At 49.0% G+C, this 27,912-nt stretch overlaps 1 protein-coding gene across 1 annotated transcript; it reads left to right on the forward strand.

The window, feature by feature from the left end:
* The first annotated feature begins 1,428 nt into the window (after positions 1-1,428).
* LOC139308415 (receptor expression-enhancing protein 6-like) lies at positions 1,429-24,590 on the forward strand. Its single transcript, XM_070931937.1, has 5 exons — positions 1,429-1,543; positions 18,705-18,798; positions 21,011-21,149; positions 21,572-21,740; positions 24,556-24,590. The coding sequence occupies exons 1-5, from the start codon at positions 1,429-1,431 to the stop codon at positions 24,588-24,590; spliced, it is 552 nt and encodes a 183-aa protein (XP_070788038.1).
* The last annotated feature ends 3,322 nt before the right edge of the window (positions 24,591-27,912 follow it).

Below are 27,912 nucleotides of genomic sequence, written 5' to 3' on the forward strand. Positions count from 1 at the left end.
GTCTCCGTTTATTTATTCCTTACGCGCTAATTTGTTGCTTTTGATAACATCCAAGTAGAAGCTGTTTTTATACAGGTAGTCCTTGATTTATAACCCAAATTTCTAATTGCTAAGCGAGGCCGTTGTTAAATGAATCGTGCCCCATTTTATGACCTTTCTTGCCATAGTTGTTAAGTGACTCGTGGAGGTTGCTAAATTAGCCACACGGTTGTTAAGTGAATCTGGCTTCCCCATTGACTTCCGCTGGTCAAAAAGTCTCAAAAGGGATCATGTGACCCCGGGACATGGCAACTGTCATAAATATGTGTCAGGGGTCACAAAAGGAGATCACATGACCCCAGAACCGTCATAAATATGAGCCAGTTGCCAAAGAGCTGGTTCATGTTTGTGATGGTTGCTGTATCCCATAAGTCAATTGATGCCCTTTTGCAACCACTGGCTCATATTTATGATGGCTGCCATGTCCTGGGGTCACATGACATCCCCCCCCTTTTTTTGCAACCTTCTGACAAGCATGGGGAAGCCAGATTCACTTAACAGCCGGCTGACTAACTGAATAACCTAATAAGCTCCGTGAGTCACTTAACAACTGCAGAAGAGAGAAAGAGAGAGAGAGAGAGAAAGAGAGAGAGTGAGAAAGAGAGAGAGAGGAAAAAAGAAAAAAGAAAAGAAAAAAGGAGAGGGAGAAAAGGAGAAAAAGAGAGAAAGAAAGAGAAAGAGAAAGAGAAAAAAAGAAAGAAAAAAGAAAAAGAAAAAGAAGAAAAGGAGAATAAGAGAAGAGAGAAAGAGAGAGAAAGAAAGAGAGAGAAAGAAAAAAGATAAAAGATAAAAGAAAAGAAAAAGAAAAGAAAAAAGGAGGAGAAAAAGAGGAGAGAGAGAGAAAGAAAGAAAGAAAGAGAAAGAGAGAGAAAGAAAAAAAAGAAAAAGAAGAAAAGAAGAAAAAAGGAGAAGGAGAAAAGGAGAAAAAGAGGAGAGAAAGAAAGAGAAAAAGAGAAAGAAAAAAGAAGAAAAGAAGAATAAGAGAAGAGAGAGAAAGAGAAAGAAAGGAAGGAAAGGAAGGAAAGATGGAAAGAAGGAAAGGAAGGAAGGAAAGAAATAGATTGGCAAAATGATTCACTTAACAAATGCCTCACTTAGCAACCGGCATTGTTCGGCTCCGTTTTGGCCGTAAGTCGAGAACCACCCGTCCTTGCCGGCTCAATCTTTGCTCCCACGGCCGATCTTCTTATCCGCGTGGCATTTAAACCCTCGCCCTCCCCTCCCCTCCCTTCCATCCTCGCGGCCCACCTGTCCTCCCCGCTCCCGATTGGCTGCCGGCGGCGAGGGGGGCGGGCCTCACCTGGGCCAGAGCTCCGCCCACCTGCGCTGGGGCTGATCGGCCGGCGAGCCAGGTGCGCGGCCGGGGCGTCGCTCGGACACTGGGCCGCTATGGGGAGCCCCCGGCGCCGCTTCGAAGCCTTCCTGGCCCAGCCCGGCCCCCTCAACGACGCGCTGGGGGCGCTGGAAGCCAAGACGGGCGTCAAGAGGACTTACCTGGCCACAGGTGAGCGCACCTGCCTGGCTGGAGGGGAGGGGAGGGGAGGGGGGGAAAGAAACTGCCTGGCTGGAGGGGAGGGGAGGGGAGGGGCTGCCTGGCCCCAAGGAGCCCCTCTCCTTGAAGCGGGGAGGGGGCTTCCCTCCATGGATCGCGATCCGGGATCGTTTCTCGCTTCTCGCCTGCGCTGTCCGCCGAAGCTGCTGAACTTGCAACGGATTTGCCGGCTCCGATTTGCGGAGGGCCGCCCTCCAAGTTTTGACAAACCGGGGCGCTGCCCCTACGACCCCCTCGTCGCCCCCCCCCACCCCCTCCATCATCGCTTTGCCCACCGATTGCCTTGAAAGCAAGGTCTCTGAGCATGTGCCGAGTGCCTTCTTTCCTCTCTCCCTGCTAAGAGGTTGCAAGCCCGTTTGGTCCCGGGTGGGTTACACCCCCCCCCACATTGCGAGGGGCTTGTTTCAACAGGCGTCGATCTCTCTCTCTTTTTGGGGGAGGGGGCAACAGGTACCCACCCCCTGCTTCTTTCTTGGGGGGTGGGTAGGGAGGGAAGGGAGCGATCTTTATTTTATTTCATTGAATTTATGGGGCGTCTGTTCCCTCCGGCTTTAGAAAGCAACACTAGGTAGGTAAGAAGATAAAAAAAAAATCAGATGAAAAGCGAAATAATCGTTTACTAATCAAAAGTGCAAAGGTAAATTACATTAAAACTGGCTTAGTTGTAATTAGAGCCTTGTAAAAAGAGCCTTGGTGGCGCAGCAGACTAAAGCGCTGTTGAGTAGCACCAGCTGCCTGCAATTATTGCAAGTTCAAATCTTCCCAGGCTCAAGGTTGACCCAGCCTTCCATCCTTCCGAGGTAGGTAAAATGAGGACCCGGATTGTGGGGGCAATAAACTGACTTTGAATAAATATACAAAAGGATGAAGGCTATTGCTTAATGCATTGTAAGCTGCCCTGAGTCTCTGGAGAAGGGTGGCATATAAATCGAACCAATAAATAAATAAATACATAAATTAGAAATATTTAAAAATAATTGTCTAGGCTTCCCCCACTCAGTTGGGGGAGGGGGGGTCTTCCACCTGGATTTTTGTGATTTTTGTTCAAACATGGTTTTCCAGCCTCTTCCCCTGCCCTCCCCCAAGGAAAGGGGGCTCTTTGGGGTTCACTTGCTTTTGTTACAGCCAAGCCTGTGTTTTGGGAGGAGTGGGGGGGGGGAAATCCTGCCCCCCCCCATGGATCAAGGTTTGTGGGCAGCAAAGAGTAGAGCAAACCCAGGCAGGGAGCAACTCTGATAAACTATTCAGAAACCTTATTTAATTTAAACGAAAGCCCATAGTGGGAGGGACCTCTATAAATTGCTTCTCTCCAGGAGGAATTTTGGAGGTTTTTGAAGATGGGTGAAGACCCCAGCCGTCTCAATTGTGGCTTATGGGGTATTTTTGTCTCTCCAACCCTGGTCTGTTCCTGATCTTCCTCTATCCCATTGCAATTCTATAGCTCCATATTATGGTGCTTTATTACAGTTTTATTAATTGTTTAATGTCCACATGCCGTGTGTGTGTGTGTGTGTGTGTGTGTGTGTGTGTGTGTGTGTGTGTGTTTGTGTGTGTCAGTGGTGGGTTTCAAATTTTTTTTACTGCCAGTTCTGTGGGCGTGGCTTGGCAGGGGAAGGTTACTGCAAAATCCCCATTTCCTCCCAATCAGCTGGGAGGCAGAGAATAGATGGGGGCGGGGCCAGTCAGACGTGGTACTTACCGGTTCTCCAAACTAGTCAAAATTTCCGCTACCAGTTCTCCAGAATTGGTCAGAACCAGCTGAAACCCACCTCTGCTGTCTCTCTGTGTGTGTATATATGTATGTAAAGGGACAGGTGGCTCAGTGGCTAAGACGCTGAGCTTGTCGATCGAAAGGTCGGCAGTTCAGAGGTTCGAATCCCTGGCGCCGCATAACGGGGTGAGCTCCCGTGACTTGTCCCAGCTTCTGCCAACCTAGCAGTTCGAAAGCAGGTAAAAAATGCAAGTAGAAAAATAGGCACCACCTTTGATGGGGAAGGAACAGCGTTGCGTGCACCTTTGGCGTTGAGTCATGCCGGCCACATGACCACGGAGACGTCTTTGGACAGCGCTGGTTCTTCGGCTTTGAAACGGAGATGAGCAGCGCCCCCTAGAGTCGGGAACAACTAGCACATATGTGCGAGGGGAACCTTTACCTTTACCTATGTATGTATGTATGTATGTATGTGTGTGTGTGTATATATGTGTGTCTGTATGTATAAAATATTGATGCTTTACAAGTAGTCCTCAATTTACGGCCATTGTTGAGCTAAACATTTCTGTGGCTAAGTGAGACAGTCGTTAAGTGAGTTTTGCCCCATTTTGCAACCTCTCTTGCCGCCGTTGTTCAGTGAATCCCTGCAGACGTTCAGTTGGTCGTTAAGTGAATCTGGCTCCCCCATGGACTCTGCTGGCCAGAAGGTCGCCGAAGGGGACACTGCGACCGTCATAAACGAGTCAGTGACTGTGAATGGTCACTAAATGAATTGTAAGTGGAGGACTATACCTGTATTATGTGACCTATTATATGATTACATGACCTCGGTGTATGTTAAAAAAAACAAACTCCATCCCACCCCCAAACACAAAAGTGTCGTCTCAGCCACTTTTTCCCAGCTGGCTTTTACTCATCCTTTTCACCTATGGGTACCATCCCTCGGTTCTGTTCACACAAACTGCCAGATGCCAGGAAAATGTGGGAAGCCAGCCAGGATCTCAAAACGTGCCGGGCACAGTTGGTGGTTTCCTTAAGCCAGGGGTCAGCAACCTGCGGCTCTGGAGCCGCATGTGGCTCTTTCATCCCTCTGCTGCGGCTCCCTGTTGCTAGTCGGCTCCACAGTTGATAGGGCTTTCGGTTAGGACAGGTAGAGGAAAAAGGATGCCATGCTAGGAGGAAACTCTATGGTTGGGGGGGGAACCGGACTTCCGGTCAGCTCCAGAGTTGAACAGGCACTTCCGGTTAGGACCTTTGTGGCTCTTTGAGTGTTTAAGGTTGCCGACTCCTTCCTTAAGCCATCACGAGTTTCCTTAATATGGTTTTGCTATTGTGGTGTGGAGACAATAACTTGGTCCTTAACACCAAGACGACCCAGGAGCTTATAGTGGACTACAGAAGGGGTAGATCAGACTTCCAGCCCTTGCTCATCCATGGAGACCGAGTGGAGCAAGTGGACAGTTTGAAGTTTCTGGGCGTTGTCATAAAAGACGGCCTGACCTCTGGGGCTTCTTCCACATTGCAGGGCCCAGCAGAGATTCTACTACCCGAGACTTCTCAGGAAACAACAACTGAATGGAAAACTGCTGGTGACCAAGTTCTACCGCTGCACCATAGAGAGTATCTTAACTTGCTGCACCTGTGTCTGGTTTGCCAATTGCACTGTGGGAGACAGGGCAGCGCTCCAGAGGGTCAACGTCATTGCCCAGAGGATCATGGGTTGCCCTCTCCCCTCCTCGGAAGAGCTTGATAGCTCCCGCTGCCTTAAGAAAGTTTAAAACATTCCTAAAGATCCATCTCATTTTTTATTTTTATTTTTTGAACTATTACCATCTGGCAGCCGGTACAGGGCAATAAAAACAAGGACAAAGAGGCTGAAAAACAGCTTCTATCCCAGAGCAGTAACTATATGGACTTCTACGGTAAAGTGCAATATTAGCGCAATATCAGGGGTTTTCAATCCAGTTGTATAGAATGCGAAGGACGTGTGTTTGTATTTTATTTTTTTATGTATAATGTACCCTGGAGATGGCATTTGATTTCATTGTACGAGGTGCAATGACAATAAAGCAAACTCTCAAAACTATGCCAAGCTAACCCAGTCCGCCTCTCGTGCCTCCGAAATGCCGCCCCCACCCAAAATAAAAGTCTCTTTTATTTAGGGAATAAATAAAACGCTGGAGCCAAACGAGGCCCCCTCCGGCTCGCCGCAGAAATGGCAATAATCCTCTTTGCTCTCCCGTGGAGGATATCGACTGGCAGTTTAAAGTTCCTTCCATATATTTTTTTTTTTTAAAAAAAAAAAAACTTTAAGCCAGGAGGAAGAAGAAATTGTTCCCCGAAGTTGGCTGCCATCTGCAAATGAATGGAAGGGACCTCTTGAGATCTTCTAGTCCAACCCCCTGCTCAAGCAGGTCTCTTATCCTGTCAGACAAATGGCTGTCCAATCTTTTCTTTCAAAAAATGGAACACCCACAACTTCTGGTGGCAAGCTGTTCCACTGATTAATTGTTCTAACTCTTTTTATTTATTCATTTATTTATTTATATGCCGCCCTTCTCCAGAGACTCAGGGCGGCTTACAAGGCCTTAAGCAATAGCCTTCATCCTTTTGTATATTTATACAAAGTCAGCTTATTGCCCCCACAAACCGGGTCCTCAATTTACCCACCTTAGAAAGGATGGAAGGCTGAGTCAACCTTGAGCCCGGTGAGAATTGAACTCGCAGTAATTGCAGGCAGCTGGAAGCTAAATACTACTTTTAACAGTAGCATTAGTCTGCTGCACCACTCAGGCTCTTTTAAGAAACTTTCTCCTTACTTCTAGGTTGCTTCTCTCCTTGATTAATTTCCATCCATTCTTTCCTGTCCTGCCTTCAGCTCCTTTGGAAAATAAGTGGAACCCCCCCCCCTTTCTTTGGGGCAGCCCCTCAAATACTTCTATCATGTCACTCCTAGTCCTTGTTTTCAGTAAAATAGACACACCCAATTCCTGCAACCGTTTTCCGTAATTTTTTTGGGTCTCAGGCCCCATATTCATCTTTGTTGCTCTTTCCAGAGTCTCAACATGTTTTTTATATAGAGTAGAGTAGAATAGCAGAGTTGGAAGGGACCTTGGAGGTCTTCTAGTCCAACCTCCTGCTTAGGCAGGAAACCCTAAACCGTTTCAGACAAATGGTAAATCCAATCTCTTCTTAAAAACTTCCAGTGTTGGAGCATTCACAACTTCTGGAGGCAAGTTGTTCCACTGATTAATTGATCTGTCAGGAAATTCCTCCTTATTTCTAAGATGCTTCTCTCCTTGATTAGTTTCCACCCATTGCTTCTTGTACTACCCTCAGGTGCTTTGGAGAATAGCTTGACTCCCTCTTCTTTGGGGCAGCCCCTGAGATATTGGAAGACTGCTATCATGTCTCCCCTGATCCTTCTCTTCATTAAACGAGACATGCCCAGTTCCTGCAACTGTTCTTCCTATGTTTTAGCCTCCAGTCCCCTCATCCTCTTTGTTGCTCTTCTCTGCACTCTTTCTAGAGTCTCCACATCTTTTTTTATATTGTGACGACTAAAATTGGACGCAGATTCCAATTCCAATTAAAGCAGTGGCACATTCTCCTTTGTTTTGTGGTATTTTTTTTTTTTTGCCCAAGGAAAAATCCCTTTTTAAAGTGGTGAACTACCTTGTGGCAGTGAGTTCCGCTGGTCCCTGTTTTGCAAATATGGCATTTTTTTTTCTTGCCTGTTCCTCCCTGTCCCTCCCTCCCCCCCCCACTTGAAGGGAAACCTGTTGCCACCTGAACCTAGCCAGGCTGGGAAGCCTGAAATCTGATGATGAGGCTATAATCTTCTTGATCCCCATTTCGCAAGAATAATCCTGTTCACAGAATGCTGCTGAATATTCAGGGCCCTCTTGAGCTAATTTATCCCAGAGTGGCTCAGAAGGCTCGGCTGTCAGTTCTTCAGTTGTGGGGAAAGCAGAAATAACGGTGGGCAACTAATTAGTGCACAGGCCTGATTCTCTGATAGTAAAACCTCCTCCTATATACAATTATTACAATAGGGGTGGGGAACCATGGCCCCTTTATGACTTGTGGACTTCGATTCCCAGAATCCCTCAGTCAGCATGGGGGACTATGGCCTTTTTATGACTTGTGGACTTCGATTCCCAGAATCCCTCAGTCAGTATGGGGGATTATGGCCTCTTGTGGACTTCGACTCCCAGAATCCCTCAGTCAGCATGGGGGAATGATGGCCCCTTTATGACTTGTGGACTTCTACTCCCAGAATCCCTCAGTCAGTGTGGGGGACTATGGCCTCTTGTGGACTTCGACTCCCAGAATCCCTCAGTCAGTGTGGAGGACTATGGCCCCTTTATGATTTGTGGACTTCGACTCCCAGAATCCCTCAGTTAGCATGGGGGACTATGGCTCTGTTAGGATATTGTTTGAGCCTAACAAGTTGTCCAGGCAATATGTATTGTGTGACTTTAAGGTTTTACTGCTGATTCATTGTAATGCTGAGTCATGCTGTAATTAGATAATCACTAGTTGTGAACGTATTTAAGAAAAGTACTGTAACGTATTCAGTTGATGGTATGCTACCATTGTGTGAGGAGTTGCTATCATTGTGCTATCATCGTTGGATGGATCTGCTACCATCGTGGTTTGTTACCAGAGTGAACTTGTTATTCTAACCAACTACTATTTGTATGGTAAGAAGATTTTTGTATTACTGGACTGATTTAACTGGCAAAGACTTGGATTGATTTAAAGACTATGAGATTGTTTTTTCACTATAAAGTAAATTTTTGATAAACCAGTTTGCACATCTCTTATTCATCGCTCTCAGCAACGTTTCTCTGTGCTCTACACTCTGCTGGTTGGTAACACGACAACAATATCCTTAACAGGCCCCTTTATGACGTGTGGACTTCCACTCCCAGAATCCCTTAGTCAGCGTGGGGGACTATGGCCTTTTTATGACTTGTGGACTTCTACTCCCAGAATCCCTCAGTCTGGATAAAAGGCCAACATCCTCCACCTCTGGACTAGAAGATCAAACGTCAGGCAGCCCTCAGTTTACAACCGTTCACTTAGTGACCACTCAAAGATATGACGGCCCTGAAAATAATGACTTTGGGCCGCGTTTTTACCCTGGCAGCCTGTCCGTGGTCACGTGATCAAAAATTTGAGACGCTTGGCAACTGGCAGGTGTTTATGACGGTTGCACTTTCAGAATTCAGAATAGGAATAGAGCAGGGAGGGACCTTGGAGGTCTTCTAGTCCAGCCCCCTGCTCGAGCAGGAGATCCTAAACCAGGGATGGCGAACCTTTTTGGCACTGAGTGCCCAAACTGGAACGCGTGTGCATGCTTGTTTTTTGGCCCGAAAACGGCCTGAAAACAACCCGAAAATTGTTTTGGTCATTTTTCAGGCCGTTTTTAGGCGCTCCGGCACCCGCGAAGACCAGCTTGGCGCGCCGAAAACTAGAAGAACAGCTGGCACCGGCGCACGTGCCCACAGAGAGGGGTTTGCGTGCCACCTCCGGCACGCGTGCCATAGTTTCGCCATCACGGCCCTATCCCGTTTCAGACAAGTGGCTGTCCAGCCTATTTTAAAAACTGGCCTCGGGTTGCAAAATGGGCCTCCTTCCAAAAACCAGTTGAGAAAGCAACTGGTTGTTGTTGGGTTTTTTTTTGCCTGCAGGACATGGGGATAAATCCGAACCGGAATATCAGGTTCGCCACAGAGCAAAGCAAAGTGTCACAACGGACACGGTGATTCTTTTACTTACTTACTTACTTACTTTACTTGATTTATATACCGCCCTACTCCCGAAGGACTCAGGGCGGTGAACAGGCACAGAATAAAATACATAGATACAAAAGTGAAAAGACATAATTAAAACCAGATTAAATAATTTAGCCCGAGACAATTAAAAATCCCAATAATTTAAAACAGATTAAAATTTCAATTTAAAAGAATTTTAAAACGGGGGAGAAAATTAGGCCAGGCCGGCTTGCTGGAATAGGAGAATCTTAAGAGCACGGCGGAAAGAGAGTAGATCCGGGATCCTCCGTATCTCCGGGGGGAGCTCGTTCCAGATAGTAGGTGCCCCACAGAGAAGGCCCTCCCCCTAGGAACCACCAGTCGACATTGTTTGGCCGACGGCACCCGGAGGAGCCCCTCTCTATGAGACCGTACCAGCCGGTGGGAGGCTATTGGTGGTAGTAGGTGGTCCCGTAAGTAGCCAGGTCCTAAGCCATGGAGCGCTTTAAAGGTGGTAACCAAAACCTTGAAGCGCACCTGGAAGACCACCGGGAGCCAGTGCAGCTCGCGCAGGAGGGGTGTCACACGGGAGCGCCATGTTGCTCCCATTACCACCTGCGCGGCCGCACTCTGCGCCAGTTGGAGCCTCCGGGTGCTCCTCAAGGGGAGCCCCATGTAGAGAGCGTTGCAATAGTCCAGGCGGGAGGTGACGAGGGCATGAGTAACTGTGTGTAGAGAGTCCCGATCCAGAAAGGGACGCAACTGGCGAATCAGGCGAACCTGATGAAAAATCCTCCCGGTCACGGCCGTCAAGTGCTCTTCTAAAGACAGCCGTGAATCCAGGAGGACGCCCAAGTTGCGAGCCCTCTCCGTGGGGGCCAGCGATTCGCCCCCAATAGTCAGTGATGGCGCCAACTGACTATATCGGGACATCGGAAACCACAGCCACTCGGTCTTGGATGGGTCTTTTAACAGATTAACAAGAGTCGGAAGGGACCTTGGAGATCATCTAGTCCAACCCCCCCGCCCAAGCAGGAGTCCCTTACACCGTTTCTGACCGATGGCAATCCAGCCTCTCCTTGAAAGCCTCCAGTGATGAAGCTCCCACAACTTCAGGTGGCATGTTGTTCCACTGGTTAATCTTTCTCGCTGTTATAAAGTTTCTCCTTATTTCCAGGTTGAATTTCTCCTTGTTCAGTTTCCATCCATTATTCCTCGTCTGGCCTTCGGGTGCTTTGGAAAATAGTTTGACCCCCTTCCTCCTCCCTGGGGCAGCCCCTCAAATATCGGAAGATGCTCTCCTGTCTCCCCTGGTCCTTCTCTTCACTAGACTAGCCAGGCCCAGTTCCTGTAATCAATCTTCGTATATTTTAGCTTCCAGTCCCCCAGTCATCTTGGTTGCTCTTCTTTGCACTCTTTCCAGAGTCTCAACCAGTGGTGGATTGCTACCGGTTCGGGCGAACTGGTAGTAGCAGTGGCGGGAGGCTCCGCCCACCCTCCCGGACATCATCAAATACCCTCTGCGTATGCGCAGAAGTGCCCAAGCAAACCAGTAGCAAAGCTAAGTGGAACAAACCACTAGTCTCAACCTCTTTTTTTATAGTGTGGTGACCATGGTTTGCAAAGCTGTGGGCCCCCCAGGGAGCGCTCGACTTACGACGCTTTGCTTAGTGACCACTTAGTTAACAACGGCGCTGAAAAAAATGCGACTTATGACCAAATAACTTGCCATCATTTGAACGGTAGACTTGCTTCACGCCATGAGATGTTATAGTTTGCTCCACTTGTGGCAGGATGGAAGGGAAGAAATAACGGCGGGAGTTTGCGGTGATCGGGCCAGGAAACTGCACGGCTAAACGGAGGGACGTGTTCCCAGAGGTCATCCAATCCACCCCCTCTTTGGGGGTGTGTCTTGCGTGTCTCTTGCTGATATTGAAACGGCCTGGTATTTTATTTGCTTGTGTCTTGATTTGTCGTAAATGTTGAGCCGGGGTGAGCCTGCCTTTTGGTCTCCTTCTGCCCTCACCGACGGAGTTCCCGAGGCCTTAACGAAATGGGACCCTTAAATTCATTTCCAGGGTTTTTGGAGGGTCGTCACCTCCCGCCTGGACTATTGTAACGCTCTCTACATGGGGCTCCCCTCGAGGAGCACCCGGAGGCTCCAACTGGCGCAGAGTGCGGCCACGCAGGTGGTAATGGAGCGACATGGCGTTCCCATGTGACCCCCCCTCCTGCGCGAGCTGCACTGGCTCCCGGTGGTCTTCCAGGTGCGCTTAAAGGTTTTGGTTACCACCTTTAGAGCGCTTCATGGCTCAGGACCTGGGTACTTGCGGGACCGCCTACTACCACCAACAGCCTCCCACTGGCCGGTACGCTCCCATAGAGAGGGGCTCCTCCGGGTGCCGTCAGCCAAACAATGTCGACTGGCGGCCCCCAGGGGGAGGGCCTTCTCTGTGGGGGTACCTACTATCTGGAACGAGCTCCCCCCGGAGATACGGAGGATCCCGGATCTGCGCACCTTCCGCCGCGCTCTAAAGACCTTTTTATTTCACCAGGCGGGCCTGGCCTAACTTTCTCCCTCTTTTTAAACAATTTTTAATATTTTTTTAATATTGTTAATATTCATAGTTTAAATTTGTTTTAAATGGATTGGGGTTTTAATCTGTCTGGGCCAGGGTAGATTTGATTTAAATCGAGTTGATTTAAATCCCAATTTAAATCCTGATTTAAATCACTAGTAAAAAGGCTTGATTTAAATCAACTCGATTTAAATCGTAATTTTTAAAGAGCAGCTGTCATCTCTGCTACTCCGTTGACCCGCTGTTGACTCACCGATAGTCCCAGGGTTGCAGAAGATACAGCCTCCTGCTACATAACTAAGCTCCATTTCATGCTGAATAAACTAAATTATTTATGTATCTTAAATAGAAAACTACCTTACGATAGATTTTTACCCCAAAAGTTTTTTTATTAAAATAAATAAAAAAAAAATCCGATTTAAATCAAAAAAATCCGATTTAAATAAAAAAAAATGTGATTTTTTTTTAATTTTTTTTAAAAAAAATCATTGATTTTTATCCACCCTGGTCTGGGCCAAACTATTTAATTTGATTTTATTTCTGCTTTTTAAATTTTGTATGTATGTATTGTATTGTTGGCTGTTCACCGCCCTGAGTCCTTCGGGAGTAGGGCGGTATATAAATCAAATAAAAGTTAAAAAAAGTAAAGTAAAGGGTGGGCTGGGGGGTGGGAGGGTCTCCTTTGGGCCCTGCCCAGAATGTTGGCTTGGAGAGCCCCCAGTGCCAAGACTGAGTTGTTGGCAGACTGGACTTTCCTCTTGGCACAGGGAGGGCAGAACGATTTTGCAGTTCTCTCAGGGCCCGTTTCTCCTTTTCCTTTCTCCTCTTTCCTCCTCCTCCCTCTCTTTCTGCCTTTCCTTTTCTCCTTTTCTCCCTTCCGCCCCTTCCTCTTTTTCCTTCTCCTCCTTCCTCCCCTCCCTGACTCCCACTTCTTTCTTCTAGTCCTCGTCCTCGTCCTTCTCTTTCCTTCTACTTCCTCTCTCTCTTCCTCCTCCCTTCTCCTCCTCCTCCTCTTCTCCCTCTCTTTCTGCTTCTCCTTTTCCTCTTCCTCCTGCTCCTCCTTTCTCTTCCTCCTTCCCTCCCTCCCCTCTCCTTCTCCCACTTCTTCCTTCTATTCCTCCACTTTCTTCCTTCTCCTCCTCCTCCTTCCACTTCCTCTCCTTCTCCTCTTCCCTCTTCTCCCTTTCTGCTTCTCCTTTTCCTCTTTTTCCTTCTCCTTCCTCCTCCTTCCTCTTCCTCCTCCCCTCTAATTCTCCCATTTCTTCCTTCTATTCCTCCTCCTCCTCCCTCTCTTTCTGCTTCTCCTCTTCCTCCTCCTTCCTTTCCCTGCTCCTCCTTTCTCTTCCTCCTCCCGTTCTTCTCCTTCTTTCTCTTCCTCCTTTTCCTTTCCTCCCCTCTCCTTCTCCCACTTCTTCCTTCTATTCCTCCACCTTCTTCCTTCTCCTCCTTCAACTTCGTCTCCTCCTCCTCTTCCCTTTCTGCTTCTCCTTTTCCTCTTCCTTTTTCCTTCTCCTTCCTCCTCCTTTCTCTTCCTCCTCCCCCTCCCCTCTAATTCTCCCATTTCTTCCTTCTATTCCTCCTCCTCCTCCCACTTCCTCTCTTCCTCCTCCTCCTCCTCCTCCCTCTCTTTCTGCTTCTCTTCTTCCTCCTTTCCCTGCTCCTCCTCTCTCTTTCTCCTCCCGTTCTTCTCCTTCTTTCTTTTCCTCCTTTTCCTCCCTTCTCTTTCTCCCATCTTTTTTCCTTCTATTCCTCCTCCTCCTTCCACTTCCTCTCTCCAGCCTCCTCCTCCTCCCTCCTCCTCCTCCTCCTCCTCCTGGCTGGGGGATTCTGGGAGTTGAAGTCTAGACATCCCCATCCTCTGACAGTTGAGGTCTATCCACACAATTTTTCAACTTCCCAAGGTTGAGCAACGTTGGTGGAGACCCCCCGCCTTGCCCGTCGTGGAGAATCAATCCACGTCTGCGGGAGGCATCTCTTGGGTGGGGTAGAAACAGGAAGGGCCCCTCCTCTCCAGGGATGCCATGACTACGGAAGGTTTACACAACGGAGCAACAATGGCCTTAGCCCTAGAATGAGAGCTCGGACCCAGCTGTGCCTTGGGTCTGTTTCTTTCTCCACGGCACCACAACTCCTCCGAGCGAGCCGGTTGTCCGCGCAGGTGAAAAGAGAATAAGGTGATCTTAATTAGTCATCCGATGGTTATCGGTTGCCTTGTAGCTCTTTGATTGCAAAAAAAAAAAAAAAGATTTCGCAGCGAAAGGAGGCGAAAGGGAGAAGAAGAACAGAGAGGCCGCTTTTGTCCACTCTGCACACCCCTATGTGTGCTTTCACCACACCTACACAACTCTTCTCCTTTGTGGAATATTGTTAGATGAGTTTGCCAAAGGGCTGTGGGGGGGTGTCAGTGGTGGGGTTTCGAAATTTTTTACTACCGGTTCTGTGGATGTGGCTCGGTGGGTGTGGCAAGGCGTGGTGGGCGTGGCTTGGTGGGCGTGGCATGGGAAGGATACTGTAAAATCTCCATTCCCTCCCCACTCCAGGGGAAGGATACTGCAAAATCCCCATTTCCTCCCGATCAGCTTGGACTCGGGAGAATAGATGGGGGCGGGGCCAGTCAGAATTTTTACTACCGGTTCTCCGAACTACTCAAAATTTCCGCTACCGGTTCGCCAGAACTGGTCAGAACCTGCCGAGACCCACCTCTGGCGTGTGTGTGTTTTACCCAGTGGTGAAATCCAAATTTTTTCCCTACCGGTTCCGTGGGCGTGGCTTGGTGGGCGTGGCAGGGGAAGGATATTGCAAAATCTCCATTCCCACCCCGCTCTGGGGCCAGCCAGAGGTGGCATTGCTGGTTCTCCGAACTGCTCAAAATTTCCGCTACCGGTTCTCCAGAACCTGCTGGATTCCACCCCTGGTTTTATCTATTCTGAATGAAGGCAAGAGTTATACGCGTGTGTCCGGGATAATGTTGCAGCATCCGATCTGAATCGGTCGCCAGGACCAGACGTTTATTCTTCCAAGCTTTCAGGCTTATGCGGGAGCCCACCCGTCCCCAAGGAACTTCTCTCTGTGTTCGGGATGGCCCGATTGTGTGTGATTGTTAATTAGGGTTTGTGGATGATTAAGTCGTTATTTATTGTTTCCTTGGACCATTGTGCCCTGATTGTAAATCAATCAGTTGTAAATTGGTTGTAAATCAGCACTCGGTCGACTGAGGAGGGCCCCTGTTTCCCAGGCATCCATCCATCCATCCATCCATCCTTATCTATCTATCTATCTATCTATCTATCTATCTATCTATCTATCTATCTATCATCTACTTACCTACCTAACTACCTATCTATCCATCCATATCTGTCTCTGTGTCTGTCTATCATCTGCATCCTTTCTTATCCATCCATCCATCCATCCATCATCTATCTATCTATCTATCTATCTATCTATCTATCTATCATCTATCTATCTTCTACTTACCTACCTAACTACCTATCTATCCATCCATCCATATCTGTCTGTGTGTCTGTCTATCATCTGCATCCTTTCCTATCCATCCATGCATCCATCATTATCTATCTATCTATCTATCTATCTATCTATCTATCTATCTATCTATCTATCTACCATTCCCTCAACGCTGCCAAACTATTCACTAACTCTACATTACTATTACTATTAATATTCTCATCCTTCCTATCCCCCATCTCCTCCCACCTATGACTGACTGTTACCTTGTTGCTGTATCCTTACGATGTATATTGATTGTTTCCTAGTATGATTCGATTGCTTATTTGTACCCTATGACTATCATTAAGTGTTGTACCGTATGATTCTTTGACAAATGTATCTTATCTTTTTATGTACACCGAGAGCATATGCACCAAAGACAAATTCTTTGTCCAATCACACTTGGCCAATAAATAAATTAATTCTAATTCTAATTCTAATTCTAATTCTAATTCTAATTCTAATTCTAATTCTAATTCTAATTCTAATTCTAATTCTAATTCTAATTCTAATCTATCTATCACCTACCTACCTACCTAGCGATCCATCCATCCATCCATCCATCCATCATCTATATCCCTTCCTATCCATCTGTCCATCCATCCATCCATCCATCATCATCATCCATCCATCCACTCACCCACCTACCTACCTATATATCCTGTCTGTCTGTCTGTCTATGTAATCTATCCCTCACGCGCTGGTCTTCTTTCGCACTCACTTCTTTAGTCCACCCCTAGCTAGTTTTCCACCCCCTCCCTTCAGGTGCTTGAAATTTTAAGAGGCAACTGGACTCCCTTTGTTTTTCCTTGAAGGCATTTCGCTTCTTTCCCCGAGGAGCTTCTTCCGTTCTGAAGTGAAGTTGAATGCCAGAACTGAACTGAAGAATTTTGGACAAGAAGTGACACATCCTCAAGGGAAAAAACAAAAACAAAAGAGAGAGTCCAGTTGGCCCTTGGGAAAAAAAAACACCTTTGGGACCTGAATGGCTGAGAATCTCCGTAGACATCCCTCCCCCATCTCCTCGGGTGGACGGTGTGTCCCTCACAAGACTGAGCATTCTGCAAATAGTTTCTTAAGCTCATTATCCATCCTGATCACTAGATCCCCAGCCTGCAAAGAGCTTTACATTCTGATCAAACATAGATTCTGCTGCAAAAGGGCTTATTTTATTTATTTTATTTTATTTATTTTTTATTTTATTTTTTTTCCAGCCACATCCACATCTGCTTGTGTGCATGCTCCCCTCCGGGGTCTTGCATATATATCTCTGGTGTCTTCACATACCTACAGAGGAAGGGATGGGCCAAGAAACACAGCTTCATTTCCTTAAAACTTTTAATTTAATTTACTTCAAAAAAAAAAAAAAACTTTTCCAGACCTCCCTCTTCTCCCTTAGCTCTCAACAGGTGTTTGCACTGAAATAAAAATGGCTTAAAACAAATCCATCAAAGCGTTTTGTAAGTGGCATGATAAAACATGACACCTCTGAGAAAAAAAGGAAAAGGGTTAGAAGCAAATAGGTTAAAAAGTCACAGCGGCCTTCTTTAGAAGTAGAAGTCGTGGGAGAATGATTGAAAGTGGTTTTGGCCGGAGCCCAAAAGACACAAACAAAAATTTTGTTGACTTTACCAGACTGAATGGAACGGAACGGAACTGTTTTAGACCCTGCGCATGGGATATGTTGTTAGCGTTGCTGTTATTTTGGGCCAGTATTTGGGTCCTTTATATTGTATATTGTATTTCTGGGGTTTTAATCTGTGTGATGCCAAGAAGGAAATGGAGAGGAAGGGAACGGGAGAGGAAGGAAGGAGAGAAGAAGCAAGGAAAGGGAGAGGAAAGGAAGGGGAGAGGAAGGAAGGAAAGGAGGGAGAGAGGGAGGAAGAAGGAAGGAAGGAAGGAAATGGAGAGGAAGGAAGGAAGGGGAGAAGAAGCAAGGAAATGAACAAAGGAAGGAAAGAAGGGAGAGCGGGAGAAGAAGCAAGGAAAGGGAGAGGAAAGGAAGGGGAGAGGAAGGAAGGAAAGGAGAGAGAGAGGGAGGAAGAAGGAAGGAAGGAAGGAAATGGAGAGGAAGGAAGGAAGGGGAGAAGAAGCAAGGAAATGAACAAAGGAAGGAAAGAAGGGAGAGAGGGAGAAGAAGCAAGGAAAGGGAGAGGAAAGGAAGGGGAGAGGAAGGAAGGAAAGGAGGGAGAGAGGGAGGAAGAAGGAAGGAAGGAAGGAAATGGAGAGGAAGGAAGGAAGGGGAGAAGCAAGGAAATTAACAAAGGAAGGAAAGAAGGGAGAGAGGGAGAAGAAGCAAGGAAAGGGAGAGGAAAGGAAGGGGAGAGGAAGGAAGGAAAGGAGGGAGAGAGGGAGGAAGAAGGAAGGAAGGAAGGAAATGGAGAGGAAGGGAATGGGAGAGGAAGGAAGGAAGGGGAGAAGAAGCAAGGAAATGGAGAGGAAAGGAAGGGGAGAGGAAGGAATGAAAGAAGGGAAGGAGGAAGGGGACTAGAAGGAAGGAAAAGGAAGAAAGGAAGGGGAAGAAGAAGCAAGGAAATTGAGAGGAAGGTAATGGAGAGGAAGGGGAGAGGAAGGAAGGAAATGGAGAGGAAGGAAGGAAGGGGAGAAAAAGCAAGGAAATGGAGAGGAAAGGAAGAGGAGAGGAACAAAGGAAGGAAAGAAGGGAGGGAGGGAGAAGAAGCAAGGGAAAGGAAAGAAGGAAGGGGAAGAAGAAACAAGGAAATTGAGAGGAAGGTAACGGAGAGGAAGGGGAGAGGAAGGGAATGGGAGAGGAAGGGAGGAAGGGGAGAAGAAGCAAGGAAATGGAGAGGAAAGGAAGAGGAGAGGAACAAAGGAAGGAAAGAAGGGAGGGAGGGAGAAGAAGCAAGGAAAAGGAAGGAAGGAAGGGGAAGAAGAAACAAGGAAATTGAGAGGAAGGTAACGGAGAGGAAGGGGAGAGGAAGGGAGGAAGGAAGAAGTAAGCAAGGAAGGAAATGGAGAGGAAGGGAACGGGAGAAGAAGGAAGGAAGGGCAGAAGAAGCAAGGAAATGGAAGGAAGGAAGAGGAAGAAGAAACAAGGAAATTGAGAGGAAAGTAACGGAGAGGAGGAGAGGAAGGAAGTAAGGAGGGGGGAGAGAGGGAAAGAAAGGGGAGAAGAAGCAAGGAAATGGAGAGGAAGGGAAGGGGAGAGGATGGAAAACGAAGGAAGGAAAGAGGAAGGAAGGAAGAGAAGGGAAGGAAAAAAAGGGAAATGAGAAGATAGGAAGGAAGGAAGGAGATAGAGGAGAAGGGAAGGGAGGAAAAGCAATAAAGAAAACTTGTTTCTCTTGGTTCTGCTCAGTTTTGTCTTTTCTGCAATAAAATTACAATGTCCCTCCCCCCCCTCAACCTTTCAAACAGCTTCTAACCCAGAGAACCGGGCTAAACCCGGCCAGCCTCCTTCCCCCTCTGTGATAGTTTGGGATTAAAAACCTCCTAATTGGGTCTCAGCGCTTCACAGCTGATGCGTCCTGACCTCCTCCCCGAAGTTGGGGGGGGAGGGAAGCTAAACCCTGTTTCTTCGTTACGTCCCAATGCAGGTTTCCTGGGTTTCGTGGGAGTCTACCTGATGTTTGGCTACGGGGCTTCCCTGATCTGCAACCTCATCGGATTCCTCTACCCGGCTTACGTCTCGTAAGTCCGTCCGTCCATCCCCCACAAGGAAGGGGCCCTGCCTGTCGCAGTGTGCAGGGCATACCTGCTTCATGCCTGCCTGCCTGCCTGCCTGGTGTGGGGCTGGCTGGCTCGGGAGTCCCCGTGTTGTAGCCTGTCGGCCACCGGCCCCTCCAGCAGCCGACTCAAGAGGAAGAGGAGGAGGAGGAGGAGGAGGAGGAGGAGGTGTGGGAGTCAGGATCAGCATCAGGGCAACCTGGGAGCTCCGAGGGGGAAGAGGGAATGGAGCTGGCAGAGAGAGAGAGAGAAAGAGAGAGACGGAGGTGGAGCCTGGGCCATCCATTAGCCCTCCGATGGAGAGTCAACAGCCCCAGGTCTGGAGGTGGCTGATGAGGAAGAGGAGGAACAGCTGGGTCCAGTGCCTGACGTGCAGATGAGGAAAAGGCAGAGAGAGAGGGAGGGGGAGGGAGAGGGAGGCGGGCCTGGGCCATCCATTAGCCCTCCGATGGAGAGTCAACAGCCCCCAGGTCTGGAGGTGGCTGATGAGGAAGAGGAGGAACAGCTGGGTCCAGTGCCTGACGCGCAGATGCGCAGAAAGCAGAGGAGAGGAGAGCAGTGGAAATCTATGGGCCGGTCCTTGGGACGGAAGAGCCACCACTCTCGCGAAGCCCCACCCTAGCTCTGGGGAGAAAAGGCAGGGGGCAGAGATGAATAGATGTGGCAGACAATTATTCATCTGTCAACCCTCCGATGGAGAGTCAGCCCCCAGGTCTGGAGGTGGCTGATGAGGAAGAGGAGGAATAGCTGGGTCCAGTGCCTGATGCACGGATGCACAGAAGGCAGAGGAGAGGAGAGCAGCGGAAATCTATGGGCTGGTCCTTGGGATCGGGGGGAGAAAAGGCAGGAGGTGGAGATGAGTAGATGTGGCAGACAACTATTCATCTCCCTGCTGGACAAATTTGTTAGCCTGCGGTGACAGAGAGAGAGAAAGTTTTTGCTGGGGCCGCTGGCGCTCCTAATAAAAGAATTTTTGAGTTAACTTCAGAGGGTTGGTCATGTTCGGGGAGCTGGGCCGGAACACCCCCCATCAAAGCACTAACCCTAACCCATTCCCCGTTTGGGGCTCTACCAAGGCCAGCTAACCATGGTTTAAAAGGCTTTCGTCTCTGGGGGGCAGGGGTGAAATGCTCCTGGTTCGGACCGGATCGCCCGATCCGGTAGCGATGGCGGTGGGTGGTTCGGAGAACCGGTATTAAAAATCCCTGCGTACCCCCCTCCCATGCCCAGCTCAGCCGCGCGATCATAAGAGGCTTCATTTTTTTACTTTTAAAAGCATTTTTTTTACAACCTCTTTTGCCAAAAAAAAAAGGTTTTTAAAGTAAAAAAAAAAATTGGCCACGCCCACCCAGTCACATTACCCCTCCCCCCCATCAAGTCACGCCCACAGAACCAGTAGTAACTATTTTTACATTTCACCACTGCCTGGGGGTGAGGGGTAAACTGAAGGACGAATTAATTACAGGCAGTCCTCGACTTAATGACCACAATGGAGTTCTAATGGTCACATGGTCCAATCAATGTGCTGTCCCGGTTGCTTGGTAACTTCACTCCTCCTCTCTCCAGCCACCTGTGGGAATGTCCTTGGTTCCCAGAGGAGGAAACTATTTTGTTTTGGCTACAACACCCCTCTCCCCACCAGCTATCTCTATTCCCTCCTCCCTATCCCTCAGCACCATTGTGGCAACATTGAAGCCCCAAAGATGGTCTCAGTCAGGCCAGTTTCAGAGTTGACAACCTGTCAATCAAACCATATGATTAATTGGAAACGGGTTTCCACAGAGGTGGGTTCTATTTACCTTTACTACCGGTTCACAATGGGGCCGCGCGCAGGCGCAGAAGCTTCCTGATGACGACGGGGTCGATGAGCGGTGCCTCCTGCCGGTTTTACTACCTGGTCCGAACCGGGGGCAACCCGCCACTGGGTTTCCAGCGGGGGTGAACAGCGTCTTCAATCTGGATTGGTGCCCAGAAGCTTTTGGGATCCCGTCTCGGGGAAAACTCCTGGTTGGCAGGAGAGTTTGGAGATGGGGCCAACATTGGGAGTTGGGTCTTTCTGGCAAGTCTGGGATGTGGAAGGGGGGGGGTGTCCTGGTTCCCCGGGTATCCATCTGCATGCAGATCCTTCCCCTGTCCCCCGAGCAGGGTTGACCCTCTCTCCCCATCTCGGTTTCAGCATCCGCGCCATCGAGAGCCCGGCCAAGGATGACGATACCACCTGGCTGACGTATTGGGTGGTCTATGGCACCTTCAGCGTGGTGGAGTTCTTCTCCGATACCTTCCTCTACTGGTTCCCCTTCTACTATGCCGGCAAGGTATATGGGAAGGGAGGGAGGGAAAGAGCCGAGGAGGTGGCCCCCTCCGGATTCACTCTGGGCATTGATCAGCAGAGACTCCATGTTCAGGGGTATTCTATCTGAGGATGCCACTTGGGGGCAACGTTGGCCGGCGTTTGGCTTCACGCTTCAACGCAGGCTGGATCGGGTGCGCATCGGGCAGTAGTGGGTTACACTTACCTTTGCTACCGGTTCGCAAATATGAGTGTGCGCGGAGAGCGTCCGTGATGATGTCCGGGCGGGGGGGGCGGAGCCACCGGCCACCACCGCTACCAGTTCGCCCGAACTGGGTAGAACCAGTAGAACCCCACCACTGGCAGGGGGAGTTCCTAAGCGACCCTACCCACACCCTGAGCAGATCCTAACCCCGCCGATCATCCTCCTCTGTCCCCCTCCCCCAGTGCCTCTTCCTGCTGTGGTGCATGGCACCCTTTTCGTGGAACGGCTCGCAGGTGCTTTACCGCAGCGTCATCCGTCCCTGGTTTTTGAAGCACCACCAGACGGTGGACAGTGTCCTCAGCGACCTCACCGGCCGCGCTACCAGCATCGCCTCCGCCGCCTCCCGGGAAGGTAAGGTGATCCAGTCCCCTGTTTGGGGGGGGGGCGATGCCAAGCCATCGGGGGGGGGGAGTGGCATGGGTAAAGCTTGCAGGCGTGCTCGCAAAATGGAAGGCAACGTGGCTTCCCTGGAGGGAGAGGTCCGGTGGCTGGATTCTGGGTGTTCCTCAAGGGCCCGCAATGAAAAGCCACCTAGCTGCACTTTCTGAATCGGACCCCTGCTGCCATCGGCATTTCCTTGACTTTTCTTTCTGAGCAGGTGGGCACACCTGGAGACAAAGGTTAGGGCTTGTCCATCTTCGCCTCCCCCCCCCTTGCAGGGGTGAAATCCAGCACTTTCTGACAGGTTCTGGAGAACTGGTAGCGGAAACTTTGAGCAGTTCAGAGAACTGGCAAATGCCACCTCTGGCTGGTCCCAGAGTGGGGTGGGAATGGAGATTTTGCAGTATCCTTCCCCTGCCACGCCCACCAAACTACGCTCACAGAACCGGTAGGGAAATAATTGGATTTCACCCCTTCCCCCCTCCCCATACACACACACACACACACACACACACACACACACACACACACACACACACATCCTGGAATACCCTGTGCCTCAGTGGTGGGTTCTTCCTGGTTCAGTCCGGTTTGGCCGAGCCAGTAGCGGTGACGATATGACGTCACCGAACCGGTTCTCTTTGTTGTCCTACCCCCCCCCCCCCGCGTTATTCCTATCTTTTATTTGGCCCACCCCTCAATCGATTTGCAACTTCGTATTCATATTTACAACTTCTGGAGGCAAGTTATTCCATTGATTAATTGTTCTAACCGTCGGGAAATTTTGTTGCAGATGTTTCATTACCCAGCTAATTAACATCATCAGTGCTAATAGGGAGAGCGTCAGCACTCCAAACTACATTCGTTCCAGTGCTGACATAAGGAGGAGAAGAGGGGGCAGCTGGCAAGAGGACGCTTGACTTTTCACCTACTTATTTTCCCTGAAGATAATATCCCCTAGGAGATGAGATGGGAGGGGGGACATTCCTGGGAGCTGAAGTAGTAGATATGGGGAGAGTGATTTGGAAGATGGCCAATGAGACGCAGAGAATTGGGGAACGGAAAGGGAAGGTTTGGGGTCAGAAAGTCAGTGTTGGCTACGACAAAATCGGGGACAGATTGTCGTGCTTAATAAATGAAAGATTTCATCAAAGACTATGTGTTTGGAAATGCAATTTATTTGAAGACGACACCGAAACCTGACAGAGAGTGGAGTTTGCTCTCTGTTGATATACTAGCTAGTGGCTTGCCCTGTCTGTGTCGGTGGGAGAGTGGTTTTTCCCTTGGTAATTCCTTGATTAATATATTGCTTGTTTGTGTGGTGTTCATCCCCTCTTATCCGAGTTTCTCTTTCTGTGGATTCCTTGCTGCTCTTTTTTATTTTATTTTATTTTATTTTTATTTTATTTTGAATTTGTATACCGCCCTTCTCCCTGAGGACTCAGGGCGGTGAACAGCCAAATAAAAACATCAAGTACAAATATTAAAATACAGTTAAAAATATATATATATAGATTTGGCCCCATTAATTAAAACAATAAACAAAACAAAACAATTAAAAAAACCCTTAAAAAGAATTAGGCCAGCCCGGCTTGTTGGAAAAAGAAAGTTTTAAGGGCACGGTGGAAGGCACTGAGGTCATGGATTCTCCTTATCTCAGGGGGCAACTGATTCCAGAGGGTGGGTGCCCCCACAGAGAAGGCCCTCCCCCTGGGGGTCACCAGCCTGCATTGCTTGGCTGATGGCACCCCGAGGAGGCCCTCTCTGTGGGAGCGCACGGGTCGATGGGAGGTTGTCAGTAGCAGCAGGCGGTCTCGAAGATAGCTAGGCCCGATGCCATGGAGGTCTCTAAAGGTGGTCACCAACACCTTGAATCGCACCTGGAGGACCACCAGAAGCCAGTGCAGCTCGCGCAGGAGCGGTGTTACATGGGAGCGCCATGCTGCTCCCGTCACTACCCGCGCTGCTGCGTTCTGGACCAGTTGGAGCCTCTGGGTGCTCTTCAAGGGGAGCCCCATGTAGAGAGCGTTGCAGTAATCAAGGCGAGAGGTTACGAGGGCATGAGTGACTGTGCACAGGGAATCCCGATCAAGAAAGGGCCGCAACTGGCGAATCAGGCGAACCTGATAAAAGGTCCCCCTGGTTACAGCCGTCAAATGTTCCTCCAAGGACAGCTGCGTATCCAGGAGGACTCCCAGATTGCGAGCCCTTTCTGTGGGGGCCAAAGACTCGCCCCCAATAGTCAGTGATGGAGTCAACTGACCATATCGGGATGCCGGGAGCCACAGCCACTCAGTCTTGGAAGGGTTGAGCCTGAGCCTGTTCCTCCCCATCCAGATCCGCACAGCCTCCAGGCACTGGGACATCACTTCAAGGGCATCGTTGGGGTGGCCTGGGGTGGAGATATACAGCTGAGTGTCATCAGCGTACTGATGGTATCTCACCCCAAAGCCACGGATGATCTCGCCCAGCGGCTTCACATAAATGTTGAACAGGAGGGGCGAGAGGACCGACCCCTGAGGCACTTTGAGCTTGGAGGTTTTCTTGCAGATCTTTCATTACCCAACTAGGTTACATCATCAGTGCTACAATCAGTGCCTAACATCACCTAGTGTTTGTTCTAAGGTTTTCTGCAGCCACATAAAATTAAACACTAGGTTTCTCTGGTCTAGGAAAACTGTTGGCCAATGACGAAGCTGCCTTCCACGGTTACGGGAGAGGGTTTTTTTTTCCCCTCGTTTCCAGCTAAGGAATCTTCTTTCATTTTCTTCTCCTTGTTTTTCAGGAGTCCTACCACGATCCCTGCAGGCAGAGGACTGAGTGGCGCCTTTTGACGATCAAAAATAAAGGATCTCCAAATTTGAGCTGGAAGCTCTACAAGAACGGTGTCCTTTTCCTTGGTCCCTCAGATGATTTCATTCTTCTAAGTAATAAACCCTTCCAACTGCTTGCCCTCAAAACTGTAGATCCCATAGACCGTATTTTTCGGAGTATAAGACGCACTGGACTATAAGAAGCCCCTACCTTTTTTGGTGAGGAAAAGAAAGAAGAAGAAATCTCCCTCTGCTTCTGCCTCTGAGCAATTTTGCCTCCTTGCAGCAAACAGCCTGCTTTACTTTCATTTTCGTTTTCAGCATAGCTTGATTAGCACAGGAAAAAAAAAAAAATCATCTCCAGCAATTTTGTTCCTTGCAGCAAGCAGCAGAGCCCTGTGCAAAACAGCTGAGAGCAAATCAGCTGAGAGTCGGGAGGCTGATCTAATTAACTTGTGCTAATTAGGCTGTGCTGAAGCTGAAAGGAGTTGTTTTTTTTCTTGCTGTTTGCTGCAAGGAGGTAACTGCTGCGAGGCAGAGGCCAAAGGGTGGGGGGCCAGTGGGTGGGCGGGGCTACATTCAGTGTATAAGACGCACCTAAATTTTCACCCCCTTTTGGGGGGGGGAAGGTACATCTTATACTCAGAAAAATATGGTAAATTAAGCTATCAGTTAGTCTCCAGATGACCACTGGGTGGCGTCAAACAGGATTTTTTTTTAAAAAAAAATTCTTCGGTGCCATCTGGTGGTCAACTAGAGATTTGCTGCAAATTCTAACAGCAAAACTCAATACAGGTAGTTCTTGACTTAACGACCGCATTGGAGCCTCAAGTTTCCATTGCTAAATAAGACAGTGCAGGTAGTCCTTGACTTACAACAGTTTGTTTAGTGACCTTTCGGAGTTACATCCCCCACGGTCACGTGATCAAAATTCAGGCATTTGACAACTAACTAACTCAACATTTATGATGGTTGCAGTGTTCTGCCATCAATAGATCCCCTTTTGCAAACTTTTAAGAAGCAAAGTTAACGGTGAAATAACCGTGTGACCAGGGATGAAATGTAGAATTTGTTACTACCGGTTCTGTGGGCGTGGCTTGGTGGTGGTGGGGTAATGTGACTGGATGGGCGTGGCCAATTTTTTTTTTTTAACTTTTCAAAGCATTTTTTCTAATGCTTTGAAAAGCCTCTCTGCCGATCAGGCAACTCAGCTGGGATCGTCAGAGACTTTTCAAAGCATTTTTTTTTAACCACCTCTTCAGCTAAGAGGTTGCAGAAAAAAATGCTTTGAAAAGCCTCTGACGATCCCAGCTGAGCCGCGCGATCATCAGAGGCTTTTTCTTTTTTACTTTTAAAAGCATTTTTTCTACAACCTTAAGAGGTTGCAGAAAAATAATGCTTTTAGAAGCTTCTGACGATCAGGCAAGTCAGCTGGGATTGCCAGAGGCTTTTCAAGGCATTTTTTTCCCTACAGCCTCTTCAGCTCATAGGAGCAGAAAAAAATGCTTTGAAAAGCCTCTGACCATCCCAGCTGAGCCGCATGATTATTATTATTATTATTATTAATCAAATTTCTATACCGCCCTACTCCCGAAGGACTCAGGGCGGTGACCAGCCAAGATAAAATACAGATAATACAAATATTAAAAATCCCTTAAAATTATTAAATATTTTGGCCGAAACACAGATTAAAACACCCAATAATTAAAAAATTTAAAAGAAGAAGGCAGTCTCGTAAATACCCTGGTCCGATGCCATGGAGCGCTCTAAAGGTGGTAACCAAAACCTTGAAGCGCACCCGGAAGACCACCGGGAGCCAGTGCAGCTCGTGCAGGAGGGGGGGTCACATGGGAGCGCCACGTCGCTCCCATAACCACCCGCGCGGCCGCATTCTGGACCAGCTGGAGCCTCCGGGTGCTCCTCAAGGGGAGCCCCATGTAGAGAGCATTGCAGTAGTCCAGTCGGGAAGTGACAAGGGCGTGAGTGACTGTATTTAACAAGTCCCGATCCAGAAAGAGACGCAACTGGCGAATCAGGCGGACCTGATAAAAAGTCCCCCTGGCCACGGCCGTCATGTGCTCTTCTAAAGACAGCCGTGAGTCCAGGAGGACACCCAAGTTGCGAGCCCTCTCCGTGGGGGCCAATGACTCGCCCCCAATAGTCAGTGATGGCACCAACTGACTATATCAGGATGTCGGAAACCACAGCCACTCGGTCTTGGATGGGTTGAGCCTGAGTCTGTTTCTCCCCATCCAGATCCGCACGGCCTCCAGGCACCGGGACATCACTTCAAGGGCATCATTGGGGTGGTCCGGGGTGGAGATGTACAGCTGAGTATCATCAGCGTACTGGTGGTACTTCACCCCGAAACCACAGATGATCTCGCCCAGCGGCTTCACATAAATGTTGAACAGAAGGGGCGAGAGGACCGACCCTTGTGGCACCCCACATACAAGGGGCCTCGGGGTCGACCTCTGCCCCCCTGTCAACACGGACTGCGACCAGTCAGAGAAAAGGAGGAGAACCACCGTAGGACGGTGGCCCCCACCCCTAACTCCTCTAGCCGGTGCAGTATGATACCATGGTCGATGGTATCAAAAGCCGCTGAGAGGTCTAATAGGACCAGGACAGAGGAGTAACCCCTGTCCCGAGCCCTCCAGAGATCATCAACCAACGTGACCAATGCCGTTTCCGTGCTGTACCCAGGCCTGAAGCCCGACTGGAACGGCTCCAGATACGACGATTCATCCAGGTACTGGGGGAGCTGTCGCGCTACCACACTCTCAACAACCTTCGCAACGAATCGAAGGTTGGAGACTGGACGATAATTTACCAACACTGCCGGGTCCAGGGAAGGCTTCTTGAGGAGAGGCCTCACCACCGCCTCTTTCAAGGCGGCAGGGAAGACACCCTCACTCAAGGAAGCATTTATAATCCCCTGGAGCCAGCCTCGCGTAACCTCCCGAGAGGCCAGCACCAACCAGGAGGGACACGGGTCCAGTAAACATGTGGCTGCGCTCAGTCTGCCCAGTATCCTGTCCACGTCTTCGGGCGTCACAGAATCAAACTCTTCCCAGATAATACTCACAAGACCTGCCTCTGTCCTCCCCCCTGAATCTACCCAGTCAGAGTCCAGGTGTTCCCGAATCTGAGCGATTTTGTCATACAGATACTGTACAAAATCCTCAGCTCTGCCCTCCAAGGGGTCCTTCCTGGTGGAGCAGGGAGCGGGTCACACTAAACAGGGCAGCCGGGCGATTATCTGATGACGCAATAAGAGTGGCAAAATAGTTATACTTCGCCACTTTTATCGCCACCAGGTAGGTCTT

This window comes from Pituophis catenifer, unplaced genomic scaffold (genome assembly GCF_029215685.1).
Source record: "Pituophis catenifer annectens isolate HBS135680 unplaced genomic scaffold, rPitCat1.0.hap2 SCAF_1, whole genome shotgun sequence".
Taxonomy (NCBI): domain Eukaryota; kingdom Metazoa; phylum Chordata; class Lepidosauria; order Squamata; family Colubridae; genus Pituophis; species Pituophis catenifer.